This window comes from Cygnus olor, chromosome 10 (genome assembly GCF_009769625.2).
Source record: "Cygnus olor isolate bCygOlo1 chromosome 10, bCygOlo1.pri.v2, whole genome shotgun sequence".
Classification (NCBI taxonomy): domain Eukaryota; kingdom Metazoa; phylum Chordata; class Aves; order Anseriformes; family Anatidae; genus Cygnus; species Cygnus olor.
This window is the reverse complement of record NC_049178.1, coordinates 8,488,200-8,510,926: the sequence shown is the minus strand read 5'-3', so window position 1 is coordinate 8,510,926 and position 22,727 is coordinate 8,488,200. Positions and strand designations below refer to the sequence as shown.

General features: G+C 50.3%; 1 protein-coding gene across 4 annotated transcripts in view; it reads left to right on the top strand.

Moving 5' to 3' along the window:
• The first annotated feature begins 2,812 nt into the window (after nt 1–2,812).
• The window catches only part of CACNA2D2 (calcium voltage-gated channel auxiliary subunit alpha2delta 2), a 194,932-nt gene continuing 175,017 nt past the window's right edge, over nt 2,813–22,727 (top strand). For all 4 annotated transcript variants that reach the window (XM_040568597.1, XM_040568595.1, XM_040568596.1 and 1 more), the window contains exon 1: nt 2,813–3,041. In XM_040568597.1, the coding sequence (XP_040424531.1) occupies nt 2,917–3,041 (125 nt within the window). In that variant the 5' untranslated portion in view covers nt 2,813–2,916. The remainder of the gene's footprint in view (nt 3,042–22,727) is intronic.

The following is a 22,727-nucleotide window of genomic DNA, read 5'->3' as shown; positions in this document are numbered from 1 at the left end:
GAGAGCCTACACTGGCTTAAAACCAGCTCCAGAGGTGATGGGTCAGGGCGAATGAAGCCCACGTGGCAGCTGCAGGCCCAGTTTGCGTGCCTCGGTGTTCCTTGGGGCTGCAGCTTGGACAGGGCTTCAAAGAAGCTGCAGCATAGCAGCACAAGCTGCAGAAAATGCGAAGGATAATGTAGCAAGGCTGTTTTTCCTGTCATTCACTACAGGGTGGAAGATAACTCCACTGATCTGCTCCCTCCGTTCTAGGGCAGTGTTGATTTTGACGGTTGTCGGCATAAGGTATTTATAATATGTAGAGTTCTATGCAGGTCCTGGATGTTCCTCTCTTGGGTGCACAGCTTGGAAAACAAACTTACAGCATTTTTCCAGGTGGTAGTAAAAGGAGCCCCCTGATATATTCATACACATTTGTGCCCTGAGAAATGGGCTGTGGTTGTGAGGTGACAGGGTTAATGCAGCCGCATGCAGGTGTAAACCAACACCTCTTCCTGCTGTGTCCTGGCTAACTCCATCATTGCCCCTTTACATTTAGGACTGTTTCCAGGCAGCTTGCTACTACCCAGCCTACCTGGGTATGGACTGCAGAGATCACAGCAACAAGTACAACGTAGTAAAAAGCATTCAAAATAACAGCAAAAAACAATTGCAAGAAAACTAAAACAAAATGTCCATCTCAGCAGTGCAGGACTGTTTTTGTTTTGTTTTGTTTTGTTTTAAGGGACATTTCAGGTGAGGCTTTCCTGTTAATAACCCCATGCAGCAACGTTTGAAAGTAAATACTTGTCATCTAGAGGTCTGTTCCTACTGTAAGACTGCAAGGTCAGATTTTGCTCTGAAGGATACTGATATCTGGATTACAACAAAACAATTGTGAGGATTTTGGAGAGCCACGTCCCAGAGAAATAAATCACCCACACAGTTCAGAATGTGCCGGATTACTGTGCCTGTGATCGAGAGTTGCTCTGTACACATGCCGTTTAAGCACAGCAGGCTGGAGCACCCAGCACCGGGGCTGCTGCATACATGCGATGCATTTGCAGTCATAGAGCAGCCAACTGCCGAATGGCAGGCATTTGGAAAAGCAACTGATAACCATGGCAATACAAGCTGTGTCCCTGGGCTTTTCCTGCAGGACAAAGGATCAGATTGCATTGTGCAGAGAATCCCATTTTATAAAGGGTGGTCTGGCAATTGCTGTGCTGCCTCGTAGACCCTGAGTATCCTGTTAGAACAGGAACCTGAAATCTGGACCCTGTGGGCCCATACCTTGAATTATATTTTATCTTTTGGACAGATAGTAACTCAGGTCATCTGGGAAAGAAAATACCAGTGTGACAGACAACAGAATTTATTTTTCAAAAGTTTGGAAATCCAAATTCTGCATGATGAAGAGCATTTACTCACTGCTGCTAACTCTGTCAGCAACGGACAAACTGTTTACCATATTGTTGCTCTGTTTCCCATGTATACACTAGAGATCACCTACTTACCACTGCTGAAACATACTCGGAGGTTGTATATTGGACATTTTGGTAACTGTGATTTCAACTGTAATGACGCATACAAACCATGTTTCAGCTACATGTGGCTGTTGCAGTAGAAATATAGGATGCAAAAACATGCCATGTCCTGAAGGGCGTGCAAAAAATAGCCATAGCCTGCACACGGTGCAGGAGCTGGAGAGGGAATACCAAAGCATTTGCTAATATTTTATTGAAGCATTAAGTTACTGTGCGCATCCATCTCTGTGTTGAACACGTCAGGTCAGCATCTGACTTTTTTGGAAGTTCAATTTTCTGGATTCAAGCGTGGGTTTTACTGTCGGCTTCCAACACAACTTGGGAAAACGATAGTGTTTCTCTACCTTATTAAAAAAGAATTGGCTCTGTGAACCAGCTCGAGCTGGAGTCATTGCATCAGGTCCTCCCCGTTTCCATTTTTGTACTGGCGCTGCTCGCTGCATGGCATTTATAGCATGTCTGGATGTGGCCACATGTGTTTCGGCAGCACTCCTGGTGCTCCCTGGATACCGGGAAGCCGAGCCTGTGTCTATCACTGCAAAACGTTTCTTTTGCCCCTCTGAGAGAAGGGATGGAGGCAATCCCATCCACCAGCAGAAATTAAACCAGGGCACGGAGCCCTTCAGAGAGGCAACTTCTCCCCAACAGGATGCTGCCCCCTTCCCAAACCCGAAGGCTTCTGAACGCCTGCCGGGACACAATCTGCTGGGCTGGGGGTCCCGCTGCCACGCAGGACCGAGCGGCCTTCGGGGCGGCAGCCTTCGGGGCACCACCCAGCCCCGGCGAGGCCGAGCAGCCTCGGGCTTCGCCGACCTGGAGGCAGCCCGCCGCCCGCCGCCAGCAGAACCCGGGCTCCGGCCTCCCGGCCCCCGGGGGCTGCCCCCGGCGGAGCGGGGCTCCCTCCCACACGGGCCCGGCCGGTGCTCCCGCTACCGGCGGCGGCCCGGGGACTGCGGGATCGGGCCCGGGGCTTGAGGGAGGGCCCGGGGGGGGGGGGTTGGGGGAGGACGCGGCGCAGGCGCTCTGGCGGCGGGGCCGGAGCGGGGCGGGGCGGCGGCGGGGCAGTGCCGTGCCGAGCCGGGCCGCCCGCCTATTTGAGGGAAAGTAGCGGGGCGCGGGCGCTCAGTGCCGGCCGCCGCCGAGAGGCAGCGGGCGAGCGGCCGCCGGTCGGTGCCCGCCTCCGTCCCTCCCTCCCCTCCTCCTCCTCCTCCCCCCGTCCCTCCTCCTCCTCTTTCCTCCTCCTCCTCCTTCCCCCCCCCCCCCCGCCCCCCCCCCCCCCCCCCCCGAGCACCGCCGCGCTCGCCGCACGGGTGGTGGCGGCGGCGGGGGGAGCCGCCCCGCGGGGCCGCCTCTGCCCCTTCCCCTTCCCCGCCGCGCTTTTCATGGCAACATGGCGATGGCGGCTCCGACCGGCAGCGCGGCGCCCGGCGCCCCGGCGCTCTGCGGCCACCTGGCCCTGCTGCTGCTCCTCGCCGCCCCCGCCGCGCACGGCTACAGCTTCCCGCAGCAGCACACGTAAGTGCCGCCCCCGGGACCCCCGGCCCGGAGCCGCGCGGGGGCCGCCCCGGGGCCCTGTCGCCGGGGAGCGGGGCCGCCCCGCTGCGGGACCGGCTCGGCGCTGCCCGGCTCGGCTCGGCCCCGGGCTCCCAAAGTTGCCGGGGAGCGCAAACTTCCCCGCCGGGCCGCTGTTGCGGCGCGGGGCGTGTGTGTGTGGGGGGGGGGGGGAGCCGGCCGCCGGCCGCCGGCCGCCGGCCTCAGGCCGTTGGCAGTCCGGCGGAGTCCCGGCCGGGAGAGCCGGGGAGCGGCCGCGCGGTGCCCCGGCCGGAGCCGCAGCCCCTGCCCCTGCCCCTCGCCGCCGCGGGGATCGGCCGGCGGGGAGGCGGCCGCCGGGGCGAGGGGCGGCGGGCTGGGAGCCGCTGCGGGAAGGCTATAAATAGCTTTGGGGAGAAAAGGAGCCTTTTGGAAGTCGGCGCCTGGGAGCGTTCGCCGCCGCGCTCGGCCGTCTCGCACCCGGCGCTAAGCCCGGAGCCCTGTGCCCCATCCGCGCGTCCGGGCGGGATCTCGCCGAGGTGTGTTTCGAGGGGCTGTCAGCCCCGTTACGAAATGCTGTTTGTTGACCCAAAACTGGGGGGGGGGGGGGGGTAGACAAACCACGCAGCCGATTCCGAGTGAAGGCTGACACTGTGTCCTTACAGGCTGCGTTTCTGAAGGTGGAGAAAGATTTCAATGACACGGAGTTAATAATAGCGGTGTCGCCCTTAACTTTGTGCTGGAATACGAATACCCGGTGGATAGTCGCTGCTTTTTGTCACAATTTTCTCGTCAGTTTTGATTTGCTTGAGAATAGAAATGTTATATGTGCGTATGTCATAAAAAGTATTTTCCAGAGCCTTTTAGATGAACGTCTTTCGTCGCAAAGTACGTTTCTACAGGCATGTATTGAGGCCTTCTGAAAAGAAGGCTTATCAGTAGAAGAAACAGCGTGGTTTATTTGGGAGGGCTGTAGCTTACCGTGTTAGTATCTGTCTTCACGGAAGGCATGGTTGTTGGCGCTCCTTTCTTCAGAAATAGCTCCCCTTCGATCGGATTCTTTCTGAATTCTTTTGGGTCTCATATCCATATTTCTAAATATCTTTGACCTTTGAGAGCTGATGGGGTCCCTTTTCTTGTTGTCAGGTAAATACAGAAATTCTTCAGAATAAGACCCTGAGAAATGTCTACCTACAGGGGGAGAGAAGGGAAGGGGACGTGCCAGTGCTCTGCCAAGTACCACAGCCTTACCGCCTGATCCAGTGTCTCTCATACGAATAATCCTTACTTCTAAGAGAATTCCAATAGAAGTAGAAGGGATTATGTGTGTGATGAAACACAGATGAAGTTGGTGGGATGCTTTTAATATTTCAGCAGCTTTCTCAGGGGTTGTAAGCTGTTGCTTTTTCCTCTTGAATTCTGAGCGCAGAATCATATTGCGGAATAAATCTCTTCTGGGTACCAGTTTACAAAGCGGAAACGTGTTTTTTTTCTAACTGCAGAAAGTTTTTTAAAGAAGGTTCATGTGCCAGGAGAGACGTCCTTAGGAGACATGTAATTTGTAAATAATGCATTGGCCTTCCCCTCACCCAGACTGATTATCATCTGTATTGTTCTAATAAACTGTGCCGGCTTTTTAGCCAAAGCAGTTTTATTTCAGATAATTTGGTGGGGCTTACTAGGAAAAGATGTTGTGCTCTCTGGTATCAGTGGTGCTGTCCAAACAGTCCTGGTCCTGTACTAAGAGAGGCAAGATGCGTCAAAACCAAACATCTTCACCAAGTGAAGATGTACTGTTGGTAGCTTCTTGCAAACAGGAAGGAATGGTCCTAAAAAGGCCACGAATTTTGCGCGCACCTTTGGTGGGAAGCGATGCTGACGGACTGCGTGCGGAGAAGAGGCACAGAAGGGGCATGAGACCTCAGCTTGACCTGGTATCTGCTTGCTTGCTTTATTCTCCTTGTGACCTGCTTTGTGAACCCAGAAAAAAGAAGAGTCACGAATGGATATTTGATGATGATGCACAATTGCTGGGCAGTAGGTTAATGCCTGTAACATGTGGGCTGAAATGCCTTGCACGCTGTGCCCTAGGGCTTCAGTGATTGTTTCTCAACGAAAGAAATATTTAATGGGAGAAAGAAGTGCAATGGTAGCTGGCACCAGCGCTCAGATAACACTCTTTAATAGACTGTTCCCCTCTGAGTAGTTCCCTTTCTGTGCACTTATTTTTAAAAGTGTTGGATACAGCTTAAGTCATTTTTGAAAGGTTTTTCGGTCAGAAGCCGAGTTGTGCTGATGAAATAGGCTGCTAAAATCTTCCAGTTACAAGCCCATTTTCTTCTTCTTTAGACAATGCACCCTTGCAACAACAGCAAATGACAGAGCGTTGATTAGAAACCTTGTTTGTCTTTGGAGTTTTTCTATGTGAATCACTTCAGTCATGTTTTACTGTAGGGCTCTCAAAAATGAGGCTGTTTTTTTAAGCAGCGCCTGAGCCAGTTTGCTCTGACCTGCATCAGACTGAATGAATGATTAGGGTACCTTGCTAGGGGGGGAGCTGGGGGGTTAACGGACTTTTTTTTTTTTTTTTTTGCTTTGCCACATTTGTATTAATTGTTGTCAGTGATTTCTGTGTGTTGATTCTTGGTTTTGTCCTCGATAAATCGCTGGTGTTCCACATTATCTCCTCCTGGGTAGAATGGTTTTAATCATCTTATGCCGAGCTAAGGAAGGCTCGGCTCAGCCAGTTGTCTGAAGGGGAATTTCTCATTGAGATTTAAAAAGCAAAATCCCAGATTGGAACAAAACCACTTGGGCGGGCATGTTAGGTGATGTCCAGTGACTGACGAGGCTCTTTTTAGGAATGGTCACGTAGGAGAATACACATTTGTGTGGTCAATGGGATTAGTGGCTGTGGAAAGAAAAGCTGTTGGTTGCTGTTAATTTTTCTTGTAAATACTACACGAAGGGATTCTCGTGGCAGCACAGTGACAACCTCTGCTCGAATTTGAGAGGTTTGGTGTTAGGAGACCGAAAGCCTGGTCAACTGGGGGAGTCATACGCCTGTATTGCCGTCTCCTCATATTAGCAAGTGGCAGAGAATGCAGTTGCTGCCTGGGGAGGGAATGACCCACTCGTCACTTTGCAGAAAGGCTTTTTGTCACTCAGACTTGAAAGAAAATCACCGTCTGCTATAGGGTGGTGAGCCATTTGCCTCTCCTGAGGAAGCAGGTGTGCGCAGAATTGCTGCGTGCTCCCTGGCGAGGCCTGGCTTTGGTGCCACATCTCTGGCTGCTCGGCACGAGGAGAATGGGGTGTCTGCGGGGCGAAGCCTTGCCCTGGGGACTAGTATCCAGTCCTGCCCCTCCAGCGTGAGGTTAGGGCTTGTCAGATGCGGACAGTAGTTCTGGGCAGCGAGCTCGAAGTGGTACCAGTGCTCTTGCCAGATGCGGAGCCACAGAGGCTGCTGCTGAGATCTGTAAGGCCTGATGGGCGCCCGTCACCACTGGAGGGTGAGCTTGAGGTTGCCTCTACCAAATTAATCACTTCCTTTCAGCAGGCTTTGATTTGTGCTCGCCACTTCACCCCAAATGAGGTTAATGATGCTGGTAGTGATGGCACATCTGGGCTAGCAGGGCTTGAAATAAATAACTCTATTAGGACTGGATGTTTCAGGGTTTGCAGGATGCTGTGTAGGGGGAGCCCCGTCTCTTGTTCTGCTGCCCGCCTGCTGTGCAGCCAGAAAATCTCTTCCAATTATGGTTTTGATGCTTGGGAAGGGAACTTGTCTGGAAAGGAGCGGAGAGGAAGTGGGGAGATGGCCCTGCTTGTCTTCAGCTCCACTTGGCTGAGCAGAGAGACAGCTCCCAGGGAGGGCGGCCTGCCCGCGGGACTGACTGACAGACAGACAGCCTCGCTCCTTCTCTGAGGGCCGGGCGGCCTCCGTGGGGGTGCAGCCAGCCGCTGCAGGCTGTGCCTCGGTGGTGGAGGCTGCTTTGGGGTGCTCGGAGGCACCAAGAGCTGCCCAGAGAGAACTGGGCGGCAGCTGGGAGTGGGCCGTGTGCTGCTTTTGAAGTAATTTGCAATTTTTTTTGGCATTATAAACATTTTCTCTCCCCTCCTGTTACCAATTCTGAATGCTTCCTACTCAGGGCTCATATTGGGAACAGCTGTATATGAATTCCCTTTTGGGCGTAAGGAAGGAAATAGGGACAGCTTCCTTGAGGAGAAGTGGGCAGCTATGGCACAACATAACAATGTGCACACTGTCACCAGCCTGGCTCAGTTATTAAGCTTATTCCTTGAGATAACTGGCTAACAAGGCCTAACAACTTACTTCAGACATTCTCAAGGTTGTCCCATGCTTTCTTCCTTCCTGTCCTTTCCTCAGCACAATAACTTCTCCGGGGCAGCATGGCAGGAAGCCTGCTCCATCAGCACAGGTGAGCATCGCACAGAGCTGGGCACAACAACGCTCTTCCTGGCCTTGTGACACCTCAGCCCTGCACCCTGCCTGCAGGAATCCCCTTCGAGATTGTGGCCTCAGGAATTTGACTTTTTCAACCCAGTGTACACATTGAAAAATTGTTGATATAAATTCTTAGGAGAGCATGTGGGTTCCTACTGAAATCAATAAGGCTCCTGCATGTAGACCTGAGGGTAGAAATGGGCTGATGCATAGTGCTTGGCAGGCATAGTTCAGAAGCTTCGTTGTAAAGAAGCTGTGCCTGTGGTGTGTGTGTGCAACAGCCCCTTGAAAGCTGAAGGTGGTTATGTAGAGGCTAAATGGAAACCTGAGTTTATCCTTGAACAACCCCCCTGGTGTTTTGCTTCAGAAGCCATCAGAAAGGCTCTTGAGGGCTTAAGTGCTGGGGCATCTGCACGCTGTAACATTGTCTGTGTGCACAAACCGTAGAATTTAGACCTTTTTTTTCCACCGATGAAATATTCAAGTGGATGAAATAAAAGTCATTACCAAGTGAAATACTTGAGTGAAATATTCAGCAAGAAAGAACAGTATCTGAACGTTTCGATATTTACTTTTCCAGGAGCCTCTCGAAAGCAAAATGTGTTTTGTTAGCAGAATTATTTTTTCCTGTCTGGGGTGCTGGTAGTACTTTGTTTCAGAACTGTCCCTGTAATCTAGCCTTCATCCTCAAGTTTGTTATTGCTGCATTGCATTAGGAGTGGGGTTGTACAAACTGTTGTTACTGGAGAGTTGCTTTGTATCAACGAGCTATTGGCATGGTTTTCTTTAGGCTGAATCACTTGATGTTTCGGAGAATGAAAGTTATGAGAATCCGCATGCAGTAGTCCCGCAAATCTAAATTCAGTCTGTTATCTTTTGGTCATAAATATCATAAAGAATAAAAGGTGTTTACCCAGAGCGAGGGATTAGTTCTTCAGCTGTAAAGCAAAGAGTTTCTCACATTGGCCGATGTGTGAGCGGTTGGTCTGTTCAGCCAGATCAGCTTGTGGTGGGTGAAAGGGCCGCAGGGCAGGAAACATGAGGATCTGTATGGAAGTCAGGCCAGACAAAGATTCCACGGGCTGTGGCTTCCGTATCTATTCTTTAACTCTGTGCAAAGCCATTATTCTTGCCTGCCGTGAGGCAAGCACACAGCCTGCTCAGGAGCCACGTGCCAGCCAGGTGCGGAGGCAAAAGCAGCACGCCTCGTCCCTGCGCTTCCAGGTGAGGCTGAGAGCGCCAGAGGAAGTAAGCACAGCTAGCGATCAGATTGGGATGAGCAGGGATATAAGCCATTTAGAGCAATAGCTCTGATGATAAAGCCTTGGGCACAGTTGCCAAAGCAGAAGTTGAGTTTGCGTATCTCTAATGAGTCAAGTGCTTTTGTGCAGTAACACCAACGGCACACGTGGAGCTAAACCCAAGAAGGATGGGATGCAATGCACTTTTGGCTCTGATTTGTGTCGAAGTTCCTGAACTTCTTGCAGAGAAGAGGAGATCTTTACAATGGAGGAGCCTCCTGCCCCCTGCCATGGTCTATCTCTGCTCATTGGGGGTGGGAGTGGAGCTGCTTTCCATGCACTAGGCTGGAGCTGCTCTTGTGGTGGGGGTGTCTGTTACGAATCTGCTGAAGCCACTGGGCAGACTTCGGATTTTCTTGGGTACTGCTGGTGCCAGAAGCTGGTCTGCTGCCCTGTCCTGCACTGATATTTTGGGAATTCCCGAGGCGTCATCAACTGTCCCTACAGTCGGTATGCGTATCACTGAGAGACTGAGGGATGGATTACAAAAGGCACATTCATTTACCTGACGAAGATTGTCTATCTTGAATTATTTACGAGGCTTCACAGCATGCTAGTAAATTTTGTAAAAGCGATGAAGTCCCTGTAATATGAGCCTCTTCGCCGCAGCTTCCTGAGCTTTGCTGAGAAGGTGCAGGAGGTGGGGGGTGGAGAAAGGGATAGGAAACGGGTGGAGGGATGGAGCGAGGCTGCTGTTTTCACGTTGGGGTGTGCAGAGCAATGAAATGCCAATTAATTGGTCATACTTTACACAGGTTTTTGCTTTGATGCAGTGTCAGTGCTTTAGGGAAGGGTTGGGGGGAGGATGCGGGGAGTACAGGCACAAGGGCAGAGAAGGTGGAAATCTCACAAGCAAAGTAGTCAGCTTCCCATCCGTGGGAATGTTAGTCACAGGGGTGGCTTACTTTAAGCACATGCTCATTTCTGTGAGGTTTTCTTATCTGAATCCTTCCAAATGAAGGACCAAACCAGAATTTCCTAGTTTTTCTGTGTGGCTGAAAGGCTTGCAAGCATGCCGCCCCTGCAAGGCGAGAGCTGGGGGCTGTTGCAGCCACATCTGCTGCTCAAGCTGCCCTGACGAAAGTTGCTGCTTCTGTGACCCAAACTCAGTCTGGGATGCTAGCATGATGGGTTGCTTCTTGAGATCCCATGTTTGCTGGCCGTCTGCAAGCAGAGGCTGTGGACCAGAGGATGACTGGGAAGACCTGTGGCCCCAGGAACATGAAGGCTGTGTTCTCCAAGCAGGGAAAGTGAGGGCAGTAAGGGTCTGGGTGCTGGCTGGCCTCGGTCCTGCTGTAACAGTCAGTTCTTGGCCTTCCAAGCACAAAGTTACCCTTAAACTGTTCAATTGGTGGAAAGAATTGGGAAAGTATTGAATCTCCATTGAATGGACAAATGAGGACCATGATTTTCCTTCTAAATACTAGCCTCTTTCAGCTTGTAACAGGACTGGGTCCTGCTACTTTCCTCTTGAAGCAAGCTGCCAGACTCTTGTTTCTTCTGCCGTGGGTGCTTAGTACTCTGCAGTCCAGAAGAATCCATCATCTAGAGTCAAGTTTGAATCATAGAATATCCCAAGTTGGAAGGGACCCATAAGTGTCATTGAGTCCATCTTCTAGCACCACACAGGTCTACCCAAAATTTTAGACCATGTGACTAAGTGCACAGTCCAAACGCTTCTTAAACTCTGACAGGCTTGGTACAGTGACTACGTCCCTGGGGAGCCTGTTCCAGTGTGCGACCACCCTCTCAGTGAAGAACCTCTTCCTGATGTCTAGCCTGAACCTCCCCTGCCTCAGCTTGACACCATTCCCTCGGGTCCTATCACTGGTGACTAAAGAGAATAGATTGGCACCTGCCCCTCCTCTTCCCCTCGTGAGAAAGCTGTAGACCACGATGAGGTCTCCCCTCAGCCCCCTCTTCTCCAGGCTGAACAGGCCAAGTGACCTCAGCCTCTCCTCATACGTCTTCCCCTCTAGGCCCTTCACCATCTTCGTAGCCCTCCTCTGGACACTCTCCAACAGTTTCACGTCCTTTTCGTACTGTGGTGCCCAGAACTGCACACAGTGCTCGAGGTGAGGCCGCACAGCGCAGAGCAGAGCGGGACAATCACTTCCCTCGACCGACTGGCGGTGCCGTGCTTGGTGCGCCCCAGGATGCGGTTGGCCCTCCTGGCTGCCAGGGCACACTGCTGGCTCATATTCAGCTTGCTGTCAACCACAACCCCCAGATCCCTCTCTGCGGGGCTGCTCCCCAGCGTCTCGTCGCCCAGTCTGTACGTATAGCCAGGGTTGCCCCGTCCCAGGTGCAGGACCCGGCACTTGCTCTTGTTAAACTTCATGCGGTTGGTGATCGCCCAGATCTCTCTGCAAGGCCTTTCCACCCTCAACAGAGTCCACAACTCCAAGTTTGGTTTCCTCAGCAAATTTGCTCAGAACACCTTCTAGTCCTACATCCAAATCATTTATAAAAACATTGAAGAGGACTGGCCCTAAAATGGAGCCTTGAGGGACCCCACTAGTGACCATCCGCCAGCCAGATGTGGCCCCATTTACCACAACCTTTGAGCCCTGCCCGTCAGCCAATTGCTCACCCATCGTGTGATGTTTTTGTTTAGCTGTATGCTGGACATTTTGTCCAGTAGGATCCTATGGGAAACTGTGTCAAAAGCTTTACTGAAATCCCAAAAGATCACATCAGCTGGTTTTCCTTGATTGACTAGATGGGTGATCTTATTATAAAAGGAAATCAAATTTGTTAAACAGGACCTACCCCTCGTGAACCCATGTTGGCTGGGACCAATGACTGCATTGTCCCCCAGGTGTGCTTCAATAACTTCAAGGATAATCTTCTCCATAATTTTATCAGGCACTGACGTGAGACTGACAGGCCTGTAATTGCCAGGGTCTTCTTTCTTGCCCTTCTTGAAAATTGGTACAACGTTTGCCGGCTTGCAATCTACTGGGACCTCTCCAGATTCCCAAGACCATTGAAAAATAATTGAGAGAGGTCCCGCGATGACGTGAGCCAGCTCTCTAAGCACCCTGGGATGAATCCCATTTGGACCCATGGACTTGTATGGATCCAGGTGGAGCAGCAAATCCCGCACATGTTCAGGGTCGGTTGGGAGTTTATTATTCCCACTGTCATGGTCCTCCAGCTCAGGGCACCCTGGGTCCTGAAGTCCATCATCAGCGTTGAAGACGGAGGCAAAGAAAGCATGAAATGTCTCTGCTTTGCCTGTGTCCTTGTCTGTGAGGTGACCTTCCCCATCAAGTAGCGGACCTATGTTTTCTTTGGTCCTCCTTTTTCTGTTCACATATCTTTAAAAAGTTTTTTTTTTCTTCCACAGACCTGGCCAGTTTCAACTCTAATTGGGCTTTGGCCACACAGATTTTCTCCCTACAAACACGAACAGTGTTCCTGTATTCCTTCCACGTTGCCTGACCCTGCTTCCAGCAGCCGTACTTTTTCTTTTTGCACTTAAGCTCCAGTAGAAGATACCTGGTCAGCCAGGCCAGCCTTCTTTGTACATCTTCCAAATAAGAAACAAAAACAAGGTGCATATTTGTAAATATTTTTTCAGAGCCTACCTTTTATATGCCATTTACAGCCTAAAATGTGTAAATCTCTCACTGATTTTTTCTTGTACAAGTATTCTTGTATTTGAATTCTCATATCTATTAAATTTTATGTAATAGTATCTTCATTGGGACAAGTATTGCCACTTGTCAACAGTATGATACAGTGAGGGTCATGAATGCAGAGCCCTGTTTGCATTGCTAGCACATAGTGGGTTTCAGTCAAATTTTTGGCAGCTGTAACACGGACACTAAAAGAGACGGACTTAAGCCAAGCGAAGCACCTAATATTCAACTTTATCAGTGTTGAACATTGAGTCAGATTCTGGGCTGTGAGTGGTTGAACATCTTTTTATTGCTCCATAACAAACTCAGTAGACCCAGGAGAAGCCGAAGTACCATTTGGTCATGTCTGAGGTAGTCTTATAAATTAGAGGTCTGTTCTGAGCATTCACTGCAATGTCTCATTCTTGGGATTGGCAGGGTAAAAAAAAAAAAAAAAAATGCAATGTGTGGGCTCATGTGCTTCTAGGACCATTGGAGGGGCCAGGGGAAACCTGCTGCCCATGTGAAAGTAAACCTGCAACGCTGTGTCACATATAGCAGGGGAAAAAGGGTGGAAGAAACAGTATTTAATTATTCAAGACCTGCAAGCTGAAAAGAGTTTCAGGATGGTGAGCTGCCAGCCAGGCGTGTGTCACCGCTTTGTGGGCACTCTGCTTTCCCCTACTGCCTGCTCTGGGGAGAAGGGTAGATTACATAAGTATGGGGGGAAAACAAAAATCAATATTTTCTCTTCATGCAGTTCTTGATTATTATTTATTCTGTTTTTGTTTGCTGGGAGATCTTAAGTGTTGATCAGTGACCAAACTGATGACATTATTTTGCCTCCTACAGAATGATGGCACTTTCAGGAGCACAGACCAAAAGAGCATCAGCCCCAAATGTGCTCTCTGCACAGCCATGAATGTTTTCCTGCACCTCCTTGCCTGTGTGCTGTGGGACTGCTCATGATTGAGCCATTCTTCCTGACGCAGGATTTATTACAGTGCTGAAGAATTTGCCATTGTCAGTCTTGCATGCTGCACCCTGTTACAGCTATGGTAGGCTTAAAAGCTGAGAAACATCACATTCATTTCTGAGGTACCAGGACAGACTCATCCCCTGATGTAACCGTGCCAAGTGCTGTGGGATTATGCTGGGGATAGCTTTCAGGTCTTTGTCTCTTAGTTTGTACGTATGGTGGTGGTAGTGGTTGCTTCTGACTTGATTGTTATTGCGAGGTGGAGAAAACAAATTTATCTAACATCTACTATCTGCTCGTGCTTTGGTCCCAGTTCCTAAATAACCCCGTTTAGCACATGCCCGCCTGCTTGACCTGGCAACAAAAATGATGTGTTGGCATTTCTGACACCAATACTGCCTTTTTACCCGTCATCTTCAGGCTAAATTGAAGCCTTCTGTGTCACTTGTTCCTTGGTATGTTTATTGGTTTTGGTATACAGAGAAAAATCGACCCAGACATGTCTCTGTCTCTCTTATTACCGCCTGCGTGGGCTGGGGCCCTCTGCGTGAGATGTGGCTCCTTTCACATCCTGAGGTGCTGCAGCTGAGCCCTGCACCCTCTGTGTCCCGCCGCTTCCCCGTGCCCAGGCACGGAGAGGATGAGGTGGGTGGTGTGGCTGGGGCTGGAAGGCGCATCTTGCTGCAGGGCCCTGTTCTGCCCCTGTGGCTGCTGAGCCAGCTTATGCCCTCTTCCCTGTGAGCCCCGCGCCCTCTCGCACGGGGCCTCTTTGACAGCCGTGCTTGTGCCTCGCTTCCCGGGAGGTACTGAGACACAGGCGAGGCTGCGCCCCGAGGCCGGCGCTCTGCGTGTGGGAGCTGCTTCTCCTGCCTTTTGTCTCTTTGCGACGCTCCAAGTGGAGCCTTGCACTGAAAGCAGTGCTGGTTCGTGGATGTGATTATGTGTACTGAAAGTGGCCCTTTTTATTCTATAAGAGCCACTTAATAAATGTCACTTATTTGGTGACTATTGAGTGTGTGGCCTTCTCCTTGTTAGGAAGTGGCTGCCAGCCCCCGTCGTGTTCTGGAGTCACAGCTGTGTGATGGAAGAGCAGGTTTGCCACTTGCCAAAACAAGATGCTGCAGTGTTTTAGTGGTAGCTAGTGTAATACTTGACTTTCATTCTTAGTTACATCTACTTATTGCTGTGTTTGTACCATTTTGAAGTTATTATTGGATCCCACAACATAGGACGAGGGTTCTTGTGAGAGAAGTTTCTTCTGGAGAAAACCAGGCAGCTGCAGAAGGGGGAGGTTTAGCAGATGGTATCTGTCCCTTTGCAGAGGCGTGCTGTGTGTTCCTGCATGGCGGTGGGGAGCTGAACAAGCTGCAGGTGAGATTCTCCAGCTGAGGCGTTACCTGAGGCCGTGCTTTGCTGGGGCAGCGTGGCATAACTGCTGTCCCTCTGCCTAATGCGCTCCGTGGCGGGTGGAAGGCTCCTGTTCACAGCCCACTGCTCTAGGGGCTGGCTGGGAAAGGTGGTGAAAGAGCAGTTTCGTCCTGCACCAGAGCAGCCAATTTGCCATGCTGGGTGAACCGCAATTTGTTGAAACGTTCTGAAGTTTGCAAGGTGCATTGCGCTGAACTCCAGATCCCATGATCAAAGCAACCAACGTTCCAAGTGTATAATATGTTTTTGTCTAATTTTCCACATGAAGCTAATCTTGCTTCCTCATTTGGCTTGACTCTATTCATTACAATGTCATTCCTTCCTCACTTTTTTTTCTGCTATGGTATTCAGGTTTCATAGAATCGCTGAATGGTTTGGGTTGTGAGGGACCTAAAAGCCCATTAAATTCCACCTGGTTGCTATGTGCAGGGACACCTCCCACCTGACAGGTTGCTCAAAGCCCCATCCAGCCTGGCCTTAAACACTTCCAGAGATGGGGAAATTTTAGTATTAGCTTAATACTGATCTTATAGTTTCTGAATAGCTGAGTACTTACATTACTGACAATGACATTGTCCTGGTTTTGGCTGGAATGGAGGTTTTCTTCATAGAGGCTGGTACGGTGCAATGTTTGGGGTTTTCGATGAACATTGGTGGTACTAACACCAGGGGTTTAGCTGTTGCAGAACAGTACGGGCACAGCCAAGGACATTTCTGCTTCTCACACCCCCCTGCCAGCGAGGAGGCTCCAGGAGTTCGGAGGGGGCGCAGCCAGGACAGCTGGCCCAGGCTGACCAAGGAGCTATTCCGTACCGTACAATGTCAGGCTCGGCGAGAAAAGCTGGGGAAAGGAGGAGGGAGGGCACTCAGAGTGCTGGCGTTTGTCTTCCCAAGGAGCTGTTGTGTGATGAGCCATGCTGTCCTGGAAGGGGCTGAACTGCTGATGGGAAGCTTGTTTTGCTCTGCTTGTGCACAGCTCTTGCTCTACCTATTAGGCCGTCCTTACCTCAGGCCCCAGGCTCTCACACTTCTACCTGTGTGCTTCTCCCCCGAGCCTGCAGCAGGACGTGGAGCGAGCGGCTGGCCGGAGCCGAGCTGCCTGCCAGGTGGAGCCCCAGCGGGCCGTGCTGTCAGTAACCTGCAGCATGGGTCGCTTCGGGGAGTCCAGACAGGCTTCAGCCTTTGGTGCAGTGCTTGTGAGTGACAAAATTATCTCGGAAACTGGTATTTGTTAAAACTGTTGCTGTGTTAATCTTAGTGATACCATGGCTTCTGCTGGCATGTGGGTTAGCAAGATGCTTCGGCTGAGAATGAGGGCAGGTTCTGCCTTTGGAGGAGTCTCAACAAAGACCTTCTCTTACACCTTTGCTTTGAGGATTTACACCAGACAAATTTGTCCCATTTTTTTCCATTGCCAGGCCTATCTTCCAGGTGTTCTCTTATCCCCAGTTGCTCTTCTGGCCTACTTTCCATCCATGACACATTAAAAGGTGACCAGCCGTCAGTCTTGGCTAGCATCAGGAGCAAAGCCTGTGTGCCTTAGGCTTGTTCCCTGGGGAGACCAATAACTCTGTCTTGATGCCCTTGGGGTTGTCCCCCATCCACTCCCCACCACAGCATGAGCATCTTGTCCTGTCTGTCTTCCACTCCTGATAATAGTCTTTACGTGCACTTTGCAATAGCACTTCCATTTCCCTATTGCTCATCTTGCTGATGAAACTAAGGCTTCGGAGGCTCAAATATGTCAGCAGTGGAGCAGTAAATGGAACCCAGATCACGTAATTCCTTCTCTTCTGCTCCTCCGAATGAATCCATGCCCTTTTTTTTTTTTGGATAAATGTTTCTTCTGTAATGTACTAACAAGACATCAAGTTCAAGTACAAGAACAGAAACATGGCCACGGGGATTTGCACTCCAGGGAGCGAGCATCTGTCTGTTTCTTTGGTGTTGGGGTAGTGGGAGCTGTCCCTGGGGATGAGAAGGGCTTCCTTCTGAAGGACAGTATTCTCTGGCAGATGCCTGGGAATCGAAGCTTGGATGGTGCTGTTCTCCGTAGTTAGTTGGAGGGTGAGAGGGCCTGCTGCAGAGTGCTCCTTGTGCCGCAGCGCTGGGCTTCTGCGAATTAAATGGGTGCCCTCTGCTGCGTAAGCCCTGTGTTGGCTGCCCGTCCCATCTGAGTTGTGGTCAGGCACTTTTCCCAAGAAATGCTCTCCTTAAAATTGCATTTTTGTGCTGATGATGCACTCATTTAAGGTTGGATCTCTTGTGCTTGTTGCCTCCTTGAGGCAAATGCTCACTGGTGGAACTGGGTATTGGAGGAACTGTAGGGCAGTGGCTCCTGACCACCCCTCGGACATTCATCCCCTTGCTTGGTACCTGAGAGACCATCTGAACGTTTCCTGCTCCGTGTGTGTGTCTCAGAAATTCTCGAGGCCATTAAGCTGGGTAATTTACATGCTTCTTGAGCCTGTGCCTAGGGAAATATATTTCACAGGTAATTTCAAATCTCTTGGCGTGTGGCAGAAGTCATTATTCTAAATAGAAAGGGGTTGGTGATGTCGTAAGCCCCATCGAGAGGACCGCAGTAACAACTGGGCTTTGTCTCTTACAGAAAAGAGTCCATGGCAGTAGGGTGGTGGGATGTCAGGTGGTTTGGGTTTTAATGTCAATACTCACTTATAAAGCAGGAGAGAGAATAATCTCATAGTCTTAGGTTTTGGTGTTTATGTGGGCCAGGAGGAGAGGCTCTGGAATGCTGATGGGCAGATGAGCTGCCAGCTCTGGTGCTCGAGGGCCATCGTCAAAGCACAAACATCACACTTAGCGTCAGGAGGTTGAGTTTCACTTCTGGCTCTGCTGCTGAAAGCGTCTGGCTTTGGGACTACTGCTTCACCCTGTAGCTCAGTTCTCCCCTTCCAAAAAAAAAGGAAGATACATTGGGAGGATTAGACAGTTTGATGTTGGTCAGTCCCCTCACAGTGACGTTTGGGCTCTTGCACCATCCATGCTGTAAGCGTGATACCGCGGTGATGAGGGGAGGGCACGTGGGCAGTAACCATGATCACTGGAGCTCGGTCGTGGGTGCACTGCTTGTTCATTAGCTTGAGGCATCTGGTGAGGAAAGGGACACAGCAGTGCCTAGGCTCCAGCAGAATTTCCTGGATACCCTTTCCTTTTGAAAGGGAAGACAGCTTGTCGCAGATTAGAGTTTTCTTGCTGGGGTGGGAACCCCTAAGGTGCTTGGCACAGCATCCTTGTGCCCAAAAGTGCTCCAGCGCTGCACCCCTCATCCACAGAGCTCTCCAGGACAGGGGATGCATCCCTTTTGGCACAAGAAGCTAGCTGCTGCTAGCGATGGGGAAAATGGTCCTGGTGGACCAATGTCCTAAGCGTGTACAGCAAGGCCTGGGAGTACTTTCTGAGTATTCCAGTGTGCTTCCACAACTGCGATTTCAATAGACTTGTGGCCTTTACAAAGGAGAGGTTGTATTTGCTTTTCCCCATGGAGGGAGGAGCGTTTGTCCCAGCTAGGAGGTGACCTGTGAAAGCTGCCAGGTTCCCCCCTGCTGCTGTAGTGCTTGGAAGGACGCAGCAGCACTGGGACAAAACTGGGCTTCGTGCTTCCAGCATCCCCACTGCGCAGCACGTCTGGGCGCTGCCTTACAAGCGGGGAGGTCCTGCAGACAGCTTTTAGATGTGTATCACAAAGTAGTGAGGTAATGGCATAAAATGCAGTAAATTATTATTTTTTTTAAATGCTTTCCACCCCCACCCCTTTTTTCCTTTCACCGCTGAAAGGAAGCAGTACAATGAACGGCTTCTAGAAGTGAAGGCGACTGCATGTGAAATAACAGGGTTCTGGGTGTTTGGCTGGTGAGGGATGCAATGAGTGAGCATCGCTAAGTGCTTTATAATAACAATGATTACAGCGCTCTCTTAGGAGCCAGGAATCTCTCAGGTAGGGGAATGGTGGGGAGAGGGTTGTTTAAGGTGGGGGATTTAACTAGCTAGTCATCTAGTGACGGTGACACCCAGGCAGACCCAGAGGAAGTTTCTTTTGTCTTGTAGTAGAGGTTCTTGGGGCAGAGGCTAACAGTATCTTTGCTTGATAAAGAGAGGTTGTAGACAAATTTGGCATAGGTCTGGCAAGTCAGTAGTAGTTCAGACTCCCTAATGTGGCTTGTGTTTTAGTGATCTGATTAATCATCGCCTGCTTAGTCTGCTTCTGAGCAGCTGCAATCTGATGGGAAGGGTGGATGCTGAAAGCAGTCCTCCAGTGTCCTGCGGCTAGTGAGAGTTACCCAGCTTGCTGTTTTCAGCCTACTTATATTCTGCTGCAGCTCTTCCTAGAAGTGTGACTCTTGCTGGCAGCATCTTTGGGTGGAGCACCTCGAGTGAGTAAAAGCTCTCTGGGAAGCTCTTGGCAGCGGCTGTGGTCAGTCCTTTATTCCCTGATTGTCGCTGTGGCATACAGTCTCTCCCTCACCCTTTAAGCAGCACACTAGAGAATGGGATGACTACAATGTGTGTGCTCACAGCTCCTTTCCAGCAATCAGGGCATGGCACTTCTGTATCATGCTTAGCTTCGGAGCTTGACCAGACTCTTTTAAACAAATGGCCTAAGCGAGGACAACCATTTTGCTTTTTCCACTCTTTTCTTATCTGCGTTGCCAGGAGGTGGTGGTTGTAAAGTATCCTCAAGTCCTGAGGGGCCTGGGTCAGCTCAGATAGTCGTCCTGTGGCTGAGCAATGATAGAGGAGCACGGGATGACTCGTAGCATCTCCTCACAAAGGTGTGTGCGTGTGCCTTAGGTGACAGTGCTTTGGTGGCACGGTACAGAAACATCGCCTGGACTTCTTTGTTCCAGCCATCCCTGATGTGCTCAGCTGACAGCTGTGCTATATCTCCAGGCTGTGCAAAGAGCTCTACTATCCCCAGCTGAAAGTGCTAATCCTGCTAGGTGCGGCTGTTTTGTCTTGTGGGGTGGTTCAGCCTCCCATCTGGTGATGAGGATTTACTGGAATGAGCAAGAAGATGCAACGATCTATCCTACTTCTGTCTAGCTCCCAAGAGAGTCATGAATTATACACAGAATAAACAAATAACCTGATATGTCTGTCATTATATCATAAAGGACTTTAATAATTCATGCAGCTTGCAAAATCCTTACTAAGACCTACCCTCTGTAACCTTATCTTTGCAGTGGGGGTTGGGATCTCTTCAGCCTCTACTCAGATTGCATCTGTAAAACAGGGAGGGAGTCGGTGAGGAGAAAGTTTTAATGATAAAACTTCATCTGTGTAATGGGTTGCAAAGAAATGTGCAAGAGTTATCAGCCATGGGGGCGTCTCAAGGGGTTCTGAAAATGACAAGTGGCTGCACTGGGTGAAATTTATGCAGATAGCATGCTTAATAAAACTGACACCTATTCACTTCTTTATTAATTCATTGTGTTTCAAGTCCAGATTTGTGACAGGCTTTGAGATCAGGAGCCCAGTCCTAATCCTGTGCGGTGAGAGTGCAGCTGTGGTGGAACCCATGGGCTTCTGGTGCTCCTGATGTGCATCAGCAAGTGATAGAAATCTGGTTTCAGATGTAAAATAGGAGCAAGAAAACATAGCTTTCAAAAAAGCGGGGACACTAAGACTTTAGGTTTGCTTTGGCTCCAAAGAAACCTGCCCGTTGGGTGGGGTGGCACGTTGGTGGTATCAGCAGTTCAACTCCAGCAATGGCAGGCACGGCCTCTGGCTTACTTTGCTCATGGCACGGCCCCGGAGCTTGGCGGTGCTGCTTCTGCCACCATCATACTGAATGTCAAAGCACCTGGACTACCCGGTGGAGCGTCTGTTCGCAGGACTATCCTCACAGCAGCAAGAGCAGCTGGTCTGGACCTCCAGCCATAAATAGCTAGTTTACTCCTGCTGTAAGGCCACCAAATTGAGTATTTCTTATGCTGCTGGGAAGCAGCTGCAGTATCCTCCGGGCACGGCAGAGGACTTCTTGCTGAGGCTGTTCTCTGCCGTGAATGAAAACAGCAAACCAGTCAGCTGTGTCAGGGTGCTCGGTTCTGCCTCCTCCTAGAGAAGGAGGACTCGGTGGCAAAGTGCTGAGACCAGATTCATCCCCTGAGACTGTGAAGACTGATTCGTGCACAACCTCCCGTACTCGGGGACCCTGATACGGAGGTGCTGCCGTGCGATGCTCTGACCTCCCGAGTGCCCGTCACGGGGTGGCTGTGTCGTGGAGCGGGTGGGAGGAACTGGGTGGTCCGTGGCTGAAAGAGCTTCTTGGGAAAGCAGTCTGCCTCGCTGGCTGCAGGAGGTGTTTGCTGTCACTGCGTTGCTGTTTGTTCTTTTTATTGCAGTGTCGATGGGAGGCACGTGCACAAGTGTTGGATCAAAAGGATCCAGTGGCTGCGTGGTGGCCCTACGCAGCACTGCAGGGCACATGTGCCAGCTGACGCATCCAGCGACTTCTTCCTCTTTCTCTTGGCAAATCATCTACAAACAGATTGTGATTTTCCTCAATCCTGCTCTTACGCTTTAGATTATTCACCAAATTATCCTTTGGCCTACAGCTTCTTTGCATATCAAGTACTCAAAACCAGCTTTTTGTAAAGTTTAAAATTCAAGATACTTTGATTGGACACGTAGCTCGCGAAGTATGATTGCTGTGATTCTCTCTCCTGCTGGGAGGACATTTCAAGTGGGCTCCTGCAGGGATCTGCCTTGGACCTAGTTTTAGTCAATATTTTCCCTAATAACTTAGGCAATGGAATGGGCGATATGCTTATAAAATTTGCAGGCGACACTGAGCTGGGAGGGTTTGGATCTACTTCGGAAGGCATTATCAGAATTCAGAATGATTTAGAAAAATTGAACGGAGAGCCTGATATCAGCAAAAATGAAATTCAGTGAAAACAAATGCAAAGTGCTGCACTTAAGGAGAAATCCAATGTACAAATACAGACTAAAAAATATCTGTCTGGGTAGCAGTGTGGCAGAAAAGATCTGGAGAGTTATAGCGGATCACAAACTGAGTCGACAAAACGCTGCTGCAGCAGAAGGGCACGTTTATTCTGCAGCGTAAAGCACTTTCCAGAACAGGACCGGGGAGGCGATGGGTGACTCCCCGTGCGGCACCATGCTGGACTTCTCTCGGAGCGCCTGATCTCAGTTTTTGGCCTGAGCTTTTGGAGATAGGCACAAGCCATAGGGAATCCAGAGCTGGGCAACAAAAAGGATGAGGTCTATAAAGCAGTGCAAAGGAGGGAAAGTTGGGGGGGAAAAAAGAAAACTGAGTTTGGAGGAGGAGAGAATTAAAGGGCAAAGGATGCAACAGAACAATGACTTTGCAGTTCTTAGGAGCTTGTCAGAAGAAAATTGTTTTCTGTCTGCTGTAGGTGGGGTAAGTGGAAGAGGGAATTGAGATTTAGGATGGAAAAAGTGAAGAATGGAACTGGAATAAGATACCCTGGGAATCCAGGGCTCACCTTCAGTGGAGGATTTAAAGAACAGGCTAGACAGTGCTTCGTGTCCCAGTGCAGCTAACTGTGGAAGAAGAATTCCCAAGGGCCCTGCCATCCCATGTGTGTCTGACTGAACACTGACCATGTGTTCTGTTTCCAGAGGGAGTTTGGCCTTAGATGTTTAATACTTCCGCTTCCCAATATAGAAATTCCGTTTAAGGAACGGTTTTCCTGTTGCCTGAAGTCTCATAGGTGGCAAGCTGGTGGTTGCTGTTGTTTTTGTCACAGGTACCTGCGTGAATATTTGTGTTCGAAGATTGTTGATGAAAAATCAGTCCGACAACTGTACAGAAGCTTTCCCTTCCCTTTTTGCCCAGTTCTGTCTATCCTTCAGGCTGAG